Below are 12,096 nucleotides of genomic sequence, written 5' to 3' on the forward strand. Positions count from 1 at the left end.
ATTTAGACTTTCTGGAGAAAGTGAACTTGTAGGCGCCTTTTTTCTTTTTGTGAATTTTCAGCTTTTGTAATATGCTCTGCAAGGAGAGGATCGTAATGGCCAATCAATTCCGGGAGGCCAAGAAAGCACTACTACCAAAGTTCTGTGAAATTGTCAGATATACAGCTCAACTTGCAGTCAAAATATATTTTATTTCAAAGCTTTGTACCGTACTCTCTCTCTCTCTTTTCTCTCTCTCTCTCTCTCTCTCTCTCTCTCTCTCTCTCTCTCTCTCTCTCTCTCTCTCTCTCTCTCTTTTCCCCTCACTTTTCCCTTTGCTTGCGGGCCCCCAAATCCCCGGGCCCTGGGGCACTGCCCCCCCCCCCCTGTGCGCCCCTCTTGACAGGCCTGGGAGAGAGAGAGAGAGAGAGAGAGAGAGAGAGAGAGAGAGAGAGAGAGAGAGAGAGAGAGAGAGAGAGAGAGAGAGAGAGAGAGAGAGAGAGAGAGAGAGAGACAGACAGACAGACAGACAGACAGACAGACAGACAGACAGACACACAGACAGACAGACAGACATACAGACAGAGTGGGCTCTCGTGGTCTAGAGGTCATGGTGTTCGTCTGTCATTCAAAAGGTCGCGGGTTTGAAACCTGACTGCAACGAAAAAAAATTCTTTTTAAAAAGTTTTTCATTTGACCTTGTTTTCAGGTATGTGAGATCTAACACACGGCCTACTCGGATAAGGGCGAAAAAGTTGTGCACGTTAAAGATCTCTTGGTGGTCCATAATCGAAAACAGTAGGTTTTGGCAGCTAGTTCACTCAGTGTATTAATTTTGTATGTCTTTTAAAGTCTTTCTCATAAAAGTATTGTGTGCTTTCATACAATATTTTAAACCAACCAGGACTCTGATAAGAGAAAACATACTGCCCGATATCCACGAATACCAAACGGCGTTTCAAAAAGCCCACTGATTAAATCCTCCTGAATTCCAATCAGGCGAGATCCGAAAATGTAAATCCCACACATTTTGGAAAGAATGACCATCAACGGTTTAAAAAATATACTTTGATATTATTGTTAGAAGTTAATGGACTAGATTTATCCTTTCAGTTTACGTCTTGAGAGCCAAATGACAGACAAAACCAGTTTCTCCTTCTCCCGTAAAATGTGCTGCTTGTGGAATTCACTCACGACTTCATCAGGCGATCGACGAGTTCTTATCAAAAACGGTAAACTTAGCCTCCTTTTCAAAGGTGAAAACTTGCCGTCTTTCCTTGCTCGTCTGTTTGATTTTTGTCTGGGCTATGGTTTATTGTTTAGAAGTGGTGTCAATACAATAGCACAATAGATTATCATAGGACCAGAGAGATTATAGCAGAACTCTCTAGCCTAATTAGACTTCAAGTTATTGTACTGGTAAAAAAACTAATGGCTATGAAATCTCATAAGTCCTCGTATTTCATACTATAATTGGAGTTGTTTTAGCATTGCACTTCCGGTAAAATAATCCTTATAGGGCCTATCTCACAGGTAAAATATAAAAATTAGCATAAATTACTCCACGCGGTATACTCGCCTTCATTCCTTCTGTAAGAAAAGTATAAACTTGAATCATAATATTCCAATACTATGCAATGTTATGGCAACCGCTCTTGTCTCTCTTTAAATTTGGCTGTCTTTGCTTTTGGCGGCTAGGAGCCGGTGTTATAATTCATCCGCCCCCCACCCCCTCTCCTCCGGGGGGGGGGGGGGGGGGGCAGTGCTACTGACTGAAGTGTCTGTATGCCATTCCCAAAGGGGGAACATTAACAAGTTCTTATACACATTAGAATTATAAATGGGCTGACAAATCAATGTCTTGCTCATTTAATGTGCCTGAACTGCAACGAAAAACTAGCTGCTTTTTCTTTCCTAATCCTTACTATCGTCATTTTTCCTCTACTTGTTGTAGACTTTGTGCTGTTGAAGCTAGAAAGGTGAGCAGAGTAAGCCTGGGTCCCTGTATGGACTTCTCTGTTGACATCCACCTCTTGGCGCTCATATGACCCTATGCAGTTGCGAGCGCCGTAAATACTCTACTAAAACAAAACAACATGATCAGGTCATGAACTGATCATAGGGAGGTAAGAAGTCACGGAAAAAGCAAGCTCTCACAGCAGCCATGGCATTATTTAGGAGCTAGTTCCCCTCGCCTTTTGGGGTAGACTCGACCGGTCAAATTGTAAGCTACATAATCAGTGCTTGTGACTGCTTATCAGAAAGGTTCGAAAGGAGTGAAGAGGGCATTTATGGACAATGAAACATGTTTGAATGTTGTGTATTATGAACGTCTATTTACGTTTAATTTATGGGACCAACGTCTATAGGTGAATTTGACTGCGACGATGTTCCAAAATTAAGAAGAGAAGCAGTGATTATTTAATTATACAGACGCTTCGCCACTGGTGGTGCCCCAAAGTCCGCCCAGCGCTGTCTCACACAACTAAATCAATGACGCTGTCTCACACAACTAAATCAATGACGCTGTCTCACACAACTAAATCAATGACGTCAGCCCAGCGCTGTCTCACACAACTAAATCAATGACGTCAGCCAAGCGCTGTCTCACACAACTAAATCAGTGACGTCAGCCCAGCGCTGTCTCACACAACTAAATCAATGACGTCAGCCAAGCGCTGTCTCACACAACTAAATCAATGACGTTAGCCCTGCGCTGTCTCACACAACTAAATCAATGACGTTAGCCCTGCGCTGTCTCACACAACTAAATCAATGACGTTAGCCCTGCGCTGTCTCACACAACTAAATCAATGACGCTGTTCATGAGGAAGTGACTAACCATCTTCTGTAAACATTACAATGAAGTAATCATATGTGAAGCAGTTTTCCATTACTAAGCGACACAACAAATATGTTCCAAATCGTGGTCTGTAAGAATTTACACAACCATACAGTTTGCTTGTTCTGCCACTTGTCTTTTTGTTGTCTGTATGGTTTGTGTTGTTGTTTTTTTCTTTGTTGTTCGTTTTTTGTTTTTTGTTTGGTTTGTTTTGGGTTGTTGTTTTTTTGGAAGGGGGGGGGGGGGATGGTAAGTGTATTACGGCACTCACAACCGCATAAAGTCAGATGAGCGCGCGGTACACATTAAAAAATTTCAATTGGTAGGAAAGTTTTAATTTTGCTCGGGTGGCGGCCGAAGCCTACTCTAATCGATATGAGATCACTAAGAGATCTTTAACGTGCGCAGCTTGCACACGGGCCCTCCGACATTGTCCTTGTCCGAGAAGGCAGGGTGTAGATATTTCCTACCAGAAGATTAGGAGTGTGGCTGAAAGACAGCAGAAAGAAGGAGCCACGGAGTGGCAGTAGAAAGGCTACAGAAAGAGTCAGGAGCCCAGAGGAGAGGGCAAATAGGGTGAGGGGGTAGGGGCAGAAAGTGGAGACAAAAGCAGACGATAAAACATTGGTAGAGAGCAGCAAAGAAGATGAAAGGAGACAATTTTAGAGCAGAAAATGTTCCGTGACTACCCGAATTCGTACCCGAGACCTTTGAATGAGAGGCGAACACCTTAACCTCTAGGCCACGAGAGTCCCCGTCTGTATGTTTGAGTGGAATGATATTCTCAACTTTCAACACTGAACACCATTTTTCCTCAGCTAAATGTAGCCTTGTAGAAGTTGATCAGAAGAATCCGAGAGGAGAAGATGTTCAAGCCAAGAACAAAATACAAGTATGTGTAAACAGACAAAAGAATCAGAAATAACCAAACAACAGCCTTGGGACAACGTGTTGAGGTTTATTGTACTGTTTAGTTGGCTCCTCCTGTATACATGCAGGGAACGTACAGACATACTTTTACCAAACACAGACCAATTCGTGTCAGAATGATACAACAAAAAGAGAAGTAAGGTACATTTTTGTAAAGAACAATTAGATTTAGAATAATATTGATATCTAAAGACAGTTATTATCTTTACATTGCCGACTGAGTTCCACTTCCACACACCGAGCTAACAGTGTTGAAGTAGACAATAATGTATTTACATTGTCGGCTAAGTTCATTCTCCACAAACTGAACCAACTGTGTTGCAGTAGATCTGTGTGTGTGTCTGTGTGTGTGTGTGTGTATATGTGTGTGTGTGCGTGTGTGCGTGTGAGAGAGAGAGAGAGAGTAAGACCACGAGAGAGAGAGAGTAAGACCACGAGAGAAAGTGAGAGAGAGAGAGAGAGAGAGAGAGAGAGAGAGAGAGAGAGAGAGAGAGAGAGAGAGAGAGAGAGAGAGAGAGAGAGACAGAGAAAGAGAGTGAGAGAGACAGAGACAAAGAAAGAAAAAGATAGAGTTATACGGTAATACAATAGCGTACATTTTTGTATGTGTGTGTTTGTGTGTGTTTGTGTGTGCTCGCGCACGTGTGTGTTTGTGTGTTTGTACTACGTATTGATGGGTGCATGCATGTGTTGAGGTATGTGTATGTTTTAGTGCGTGTACGTAATGTGTGTGTGTGTGTGTGTGTGTGTGTGTGTGTGTGTGTGTGTGTGTGTGTGTGTGTGTGTGTTCATGGAGGTACGTACATATTATACATATCTGTAACATCATAAGTGTACCATGGTGTGTGTACAAGCGTGACTACGCAAAGACCAGAATTTTCTGTTTTTAGAAAATATGTAAAGCGCATGGGGATCAGACTGTGGGAAGTGAGAAGAATACGTATACAGTGTGGATCTATGTTTAGTATTATTATCCTTTTCCCACTTTCTCTTAAACAAAATAATATATGGACACACAAGCTTCGTATATAATCAGAACACCGAGTATTCGCTGTCATAAAGCTATCACTTTGCGAGTGGTCTTATTTTCATTTCACTGAAGGTGGCATAGTTGAACCACCCTGTTACACTGTTCCAATACACGCCCTTGGCCCACCTCTTTGAGGCCCACGCCCCGTTGAGGTTCACGTACCCGCAGTTGTTATTGTACCACCAAGCTCCGTGACGTGCACTAGCACAGTTGCCAAAACTGTTTACATCGTTGTCACGGTCTTTTGTTGTGAACGCCTGGCCATTGTGATACTTCATTTGGTCACCTGTACTACCTGAATATCCGGAGATCTCAATTTTGTAATTCTCGGATTCTCCAAGCAACAAAAAGTTTTTGTATACGTCATGTAGATAGATACACGAGGTCTCAACACACACACACACCCCACAGCTGTCGTATATATACGTCAGGAAAACTGAAACAGCTGTCGTATATATACGTCATGTAGATAGATACACGAGATCTCAACACACACACACACACCTACACGAGATCTCAACATACACACACACCCCACAGCTGTCGTATATATACGTCATGTAGATAGATACACGAGATCTCAACACACACACACACCCCGACTGTTTTACCTCAGACGGATATGGGCTGGACTTCACATCAATTTTACAGGTTCAAATTTGAGTTTAGGGGCCCTTAATTGTTGTGAAAAAATGTGATTTAGTTAAGGCAAACTGATACAAACTGCTGAGCAAAGCATGGCGGGTGACACTGATTCAACCGTTAAAGGGATAAGTTGCGCCACGAATTTATGTCCGCACAATACGTACCACCACTAGATTAACTTTGCTTACAAGGGTGGATTAATGAAACTTCCAAATATTATTATGGTAAGGTATCAAGGTAAGGAGGTTCTGATTTAACGTCCATCTCCGATATAACAGAGTCATGTGGGTGGACGTATGCTGCGACTACTACCTTTCAATAAAAAAAGAGTGACACTCATATTGAGGATAATAAACGGAACTAATACAACGAGCAGCCATGTCTGCAGCGACAAGAACATCAGCATGGACAACAGCAGCGGCGCTCAGTGCTGTCACATAAGATTAGATTGATAATGAAAATAATTATTATGTTCGGAAGGAAAATACCTTATTTGTCAGCTGGTGGATTTTCTCCAGCCCAAACCAGAAGTTTCCAGACAGGTCTCCGAACCCTTTTTTGTAGTCCACCCAGCCCCGGAAAAAGTCCACGTCGGCCGAGGTACGCCTCTGTACACATGACAGAACATTATGAAACTTTGTGAGGCTTGTTATCATGAAATATGCTAATTAACACACTCTATTTGTTGGAAATAAACTTGATCTTGTAAAGATTATAATGTGACTTTTAATTTCTTTTTAAAAAATTAATTATAATTTTTCAACGTTATTAAAATGTATAACCTTTGGTCTCCAGGCACACATAAAGTTTTATTTATTGTTGTGAAATTACGGCAAATCTTCATTCCAGTGTGTCCTGTGGTGGTATTTTTAAAACCACAATGCTATAGTTTAGGGTATGCGATGCTCCTATAATCCTCTAATTTAGGATTACTTAAATGGCAGAAACTTTTTAGAAATACAACCGTATGTGAGGCATCTTGGTGAAATCAAGCGCTCGTCAAAATAGTGAAATTGAAGAAAAAGGCACTTTCCCACCAGTTTGGCAACTTTTATCAAATTTTTTAGGGATTTTTTTGGGGGGTTCAACACCTTTTGTGTCCATATAAAAACACATTTCCATTTGTGAATTTCACAAAAAGGGTTGATTAAAGGCACACAATATGTAATTTTATCGTTTTCAATTACTCTCCGTCTATTGAAATTGTCAAACTTTGTCCTGCCAATTTTAACACTGAAACCGGGCGACCCTTCTTCCTTTTAACGCAAATATCTTGACTTTTATTCAAGATAGATGGGTATAATTTCATAGAAAGCGAAACAAATAAACATGCTTTAAGGTAAGACCAATAACTCCAAATCCCCCAAAATTGACGAGTACCTGATTCCACCGCGTCTTGACACATATGCCCTAGCGAGGTAATACTTGCACCATACGTAGACTTATTATATATACTGTCTGGGAAGTCACAGAACAAACAGAATGTTCCGCCTCTTGTATCAGTCTGTGGTAGAGTAGAACGTTATCTCACCTGGACCACGATCCAGCCTCCGTTGTCTGTCTCAGTGTCACAGACGACTTGCATGCCGTTAGAAAGGGTGACCACTGGCCGAGGGGCTTGAATCGTGACGTCAGCACACGTATTGGACTGAAAGAAAAAAAAACACCACTGAGAAAGAGTTTGATGCACGGCTGTAGAAAATGTCGAGGGGAAGTTGGTTTGGGGTTACACAACGCTAGTGGTGCTGAAAAACATCCGTCAGTGGGGCAGGCAATTTCTCAAGTTATCACTCAGCGAGTAATAATGATAAGATTGAGAAAAAGTGTAAGACCAGATATATCTAAAACGCAATTCGGCTTTGTTCCTGACAAGGGCACCAGAAATGCTATATTCACCTTAACAATGTTAATGGAAAGATGTATTGAAGCTCAGAAAAATCTGTATTTATGCTTCATAGATTTATCAAAGGCGTTCGATAAAGTTAGACATGATGAGCTATTTAGAATATTGGAAAAGCTAGACATAGATGGAAAAGATTTAAGAATTATCAGGAATTTGTACTGGAACCAAAACGCTGCTGTACGAATTAATGGAGAATACATGAATATAAGGAGATCAGGCGAGAAGTTAAGCAAGGATGTGTTATGTCACCAGACCTCTTTAACATGTACAGTGAAACAATCCTTAGAAACATAGAAGAATGTCCAGGTCTCAAAGTAAATGGACAAAAGATTAAAAGCATCAGGTATGCAGATGACACAGTTTTGATAGCAGGCTCAGAAAAGGAGGACCCTCAATTGTTTCTAGATACTGTTGTAACAGAAAATGAACGTAAAGGATTATTTTTGAATGTAAAGAAAACAGAATGCATGGTAATATCCAAAAAAGCAGCAAAGCCAAGTTGTAATCTCATTAGCAAAGGTGAAAAGATCTAACTAGTCCAACAGTTTAAATATCTAGGATATATGATAACATCTGACGCCAAATGTTCCATAGAATTAAGACGGAGAATTACAATGGCTAAGCTTAGTTTCTATAAAATGAGCCCAATCCCTAAAAATAGAAACATCTCGATGAACACGAAAATGAAAGTTCTGAAATGCTATGTTTGGTCAATCCTTCTATATGGCTGTGAATGCTGGACAATCACTAAAGACAGTGAAAATAAAATAGAAGTGACAGAAATGTGTTTTTTATGAGACTGTTAAGAGTATCGTGGAAGGAAAAGAATTATGAGGTAGTGCTTGATGAAGCCCAGGTGGGTCGCTCAATGTTAAAAACAATCAGGAAACGACAAATGCAGTTTTTGGGACACATAAATAGACAAAAGCGTCTTGAACACCTAGCTCTCACTGGCAAAATAGAGGGCAAGTGAGGCAGGGGAAGGCCCAGAACAAAATACTTGGGTAACGTAAATAAATGGGTAACATGGAAAGATCAGGGAAACGTAGCTTTTTTGAGAGCATCTGAGCAAAGGAATGTATGGAGAACCGTGATCGCCGATGTCTGTCTCAGATCTGGCACTGGATGATGATGATGATCCCTCAGTTAATTTTTCCAGTCTATCACCTCGTCAATTTCAAAGCGTTTTTCACTACGTCAGCCCACTAGTTTATCAATTGACTGTACAGTTTCAGTCCCACATGTTCAAAACAACTTCAGTGAAGTACGTGGCGGGAAATACGGACCTATGTCAGACTCACATGGGACTGGGAAGTGGGCCTAAAATATTTCTCTCCTGAGTTGACAATCAGGTTGTAATTCATGTAACTCTGTGGGGAGCTAATTCAATTCAAGGTCAGAACATTTGAAAATTATACTTACAAATCATGGTCTGAGGTACTCTCTCTTCAATACTTTCTCTTAAAGGGGAGGGGGGGGGGGGGCGGCTACACTCTCAAAGTCCCGATTCAGTTCAAAATTATGGAATTTGAGTTGTAGGCATTTTTTTCCATACCGGGCATGTTTGTCACCACCATTTCCTCAAAAAGTCAATACTTTATTTTTCTTTATCGGCCGTTTTCTCAAAACGCGACCTTACTATATACTTTTTTGAATACCTCCACCATTTTTCATGCAATCTTCATGAAATTTTCACAGAATGAAGAAAAGATGTAATACTAAAAATTTTACTGTTGAATTTTTGATATATGGAATAGATGTTTGTTGGGGGTGTCTGGAGTGTGGATTTTCACTAATTTTTTGCAAATTTGAATGCTACCTCAGGAAAAAATTCATTAAAAATTTTCTAATTCGTTTAGGAAAATAAAAAAGACAAATTTTAAAATCTAATGTTTGTTAACTAGCTTGCAAAAATAAGTGCGGTATTCATTACGTAAGACATGACAACAAAATCCAATATGGCCGCCGTATCCATGGAAACGAAACTTTTTTTCTCAAATCTGATTGCTGATTTTAAGACTCCTAACTATGCTTGTTATATGGGTGAAATTTGGTAAAATTCGGTTCAGTAATAAGCGAGACAGACTTCAGGTGCAGCCCTCCCCCCCCCTTAAATAGAAATAGATAGATAGATAGATAGATAGATAGATAGATAGATAGATAGATAGATAGATAGATAGATAGATAGATAGATAGATAGATAGATAGATAGATAGATAGAAGACAAATAGAGAGAGAACGACGCATTCAGAAGGGGGGAGAGTTAGAGAGAGAGAGAGAGAGAGAGAGAGAGAGAGAGAGAGAGAGAGAGAGAGAGAGAGAGAGAGAGAGAGAATTGAGAAGAGAGACTTGTTTGGGAATCATACATCAATATCCTTTTTTCAATATAAAAGGAGACTGGTCCTTCATGCACTGATAAAGGAATAATTATGTTCGTTTTATTTCTGGATAGGAAACTCTTGAAGTAAAAGTTTTCCCGTCAATATTGGAGGTCAAAGACTACGAGAGATTTTTACCTGCAACTTGGTCTTTGTAGCACTCAGCTTGCGGTCAAAACCTGCTTCTAGAGCCTTAATCATCGCCGTGACGTTCCCGAGAATGCGTTCTTCCAGTTGTGATAACTTCAGTTCATTTTGTTCAAAAGTCGCAGTGACGTTGCCAAGAATGCGTTCTTCCAGTTGTGATAACTTCATTTCATTTTGTTCAAAAGTCGCAGTGACGTTGCCAAGAATGCGTTCTTCCAGTTGTACAGACGCTAGTTTGTTCTGCTCCATGATCGTCTCCACATTTTCCAGAATCTGGCGTTTCTGGGACAGCATCTGATGTGGACACTCTCTCTTGTTCTGGTCTACTGTGTGGCTCAGGACCTGGAAAGTGACGTCACTTATAAGAGTTTAGAAGATTATTATAACGACAATCAGAGAAAGTTTGCTATTCCCGAGAGACATGTCTACTTCTCACTGTGACCCCTAGGCTCACCCGGATATCGTGCAATTGATCAAATAGTTCAAGAAGGTGGGTGACTGTGGCGTGGGGGGTGGGGGGGGGGCTTTTTAAAAACCAAAATTAGCAATCTTTTTTGCTTCATAACATTCTTTGTTAAAACAACGTCAATAACGTGACAAAAGGAAAGCCTGTAGGTGTTGTCGGTCGCCTGAGATTAATTGTTTCTTAGACTCCCTTGGCTTTTTTCATCGACCTCACGCTCTGTGGCGGAAAGGAAGGTTGTAATAGCATGGGTTCTTTCTTCTTTCAAGTCTGCAATTTTACTTGCCAGGAGAAGGTTTCCAATTTTAATTCCCATTTTGGTAAAGAACCGAGCCAATAAAACAGCTCCTTCTTCTTCTTCTTCTTCTTCTTCTTCTTCTTCTTCTTCTTCTTCTTCTTCTTCTTCTTCTTCTTCTTCTTCTTCTTCTTCTTCTTCTTCTTCTTCTTCTTCTTCTTCTTCTTCTTCTTCTTCTTCTTCTTCTTCTTCTTCTTCTTCTTCTTCTTCTTCTTCTTCTTCTTCTTCTTCATCATAGTTGGCCTCTTTAAATAACATATAATAACTTTCCAGCTCAGCGAAAGTGGGAGAAATATGAGCAGAATTTAATGTTTGCTCGCACTCTTACAACTTAGATGGTCATTCCTTCTGGACACTATACAATAATATATTAAAAATAATAATAATAATAATAATAATAATAATAATAATAATAATAATAATAATAATAATAATAATAATAATAATAATAATAATAATAATAATAATAATAATGATGATAATGACAATAATTCGTCAATCGTAAGCTGAGCATGACTTTTAACGTCCAAATAGAAGGGATAAGTCATAGATGTTGCTGGTGACTGCAGTGGCTACTGTCTGTTGTACGCCAGTATAATGATATAGACAAGTAAACATCCGCAGAGACGTGGCTCAAGGTACGCCTAATGATTCTTTTCCCTCCCTCGCCAGTATCAAACCTCACCGCTGTCAACACTGACCCTGTGGACAAGGTCAAGGACAAACATAGCGTGGAAGATGACGTCAGGTTACGAGGTTCCTTTTCTTGGCTTCTCAATCTTACACAAACCTGGGATGGAAATAGAGGGTGGTGGAAGGGGGGGGGTGCTCTGGTGGGGGAAAGATTTTGCTGCTCTTTCTGGAAAAGACAATATTTCCTGGCAAATATTAATTACTCCTCAATATTAGGGAACAATTCTATGAGACAGCTAGACAAGCCAGTGGGAACAATTCTATGAGACAGCTAGACAAGCCAGTGGGAACAATACTATGAGACAGCTAGACAAGCCAGTGGGAACAATACTATGAGACAGCTAGACAAGCCAGTGGGAACAATTCTATGAGACAGCTAGACAAGCCAGTGGGAACAATTCTATGAGACAGCTAGACAAGCCAGTAGGAACAATACTATGAGACAGCTAGACAAGCCAGTGGGAACAATTCTATGAGACAGCTAGACAAGCCAGTGGGAACAATACTATGAGACAGCTAGACAAGCCAGTAGGAACAATACAATGAGACAGCTAGACAAGCCAGTAGGAACAATTCTATGAGACAGCTAGACAAGCCAGTGGGAACAATACTATGAGACAGCTAGACAAGCCAGTAGGAACAATACAATGAGACAGCTAGACAAGCCAGTAGGAACAATTCTATGAGACAGCTAGACAAGCCAGTGGGAACAATACTATGAGACAGCTAGACAAGCCAGTAGGAACAATACTTTGAGACAGCTAGACAAGCCAGTAGGAACAATACTATGA

At 40.5% G+C, this 12,096-nt stretch overlaps 2 protein-coding genes across 2 annotated transcripts in view; both read right to left on the reverse strand.

Annotated features, from left to right (window-relative positions):
• The window catches only part of LOC118479051 (angiopoietin-4-like), a gene marked incomplete in the record, with an annotated part of 20,169 nt that overhangs the window by 1,738 nt on the left and 6,335 nt on the right, over positions 1-12,096 (reverse strand).
• Positions 6,758-10,302, reverse strand: LOC101853673. Its single transcript, XM_013090832.2, has 2 exons — positions 9,846-10,302; positions 6,758-7,074 (listed from the first exon to the last, which is right to left on the reverse strand). Exons 1-2 carry the CDS (start codon positions 10,146-10,148, stop codon positions 6,949-6,951), a joined length of 429 nt encoding a protein of 142 aa, XP_012946286.2. The 5' UTR covers positions 10,149-10,302; the 3' UTR covers positions 6,758-6,948.

The sequence above is a fragment of the Aplysia californica genome, unplaced genomic scaffold (genome assembly GCF_000002075.1).
Source record: "Aplysia californica isolate F4 #8 unplaced genomic scaffold, AplCal3.0 scaffold01568, whole genome shotgun sequence".
Taxonomy (NCBI): domain Eukaryota; kingdom Metazoa; phylum Mollusca; class Gastropoda; order Aplysiida; family Aplysiidae; genus Aplysia; species Aplysia californica.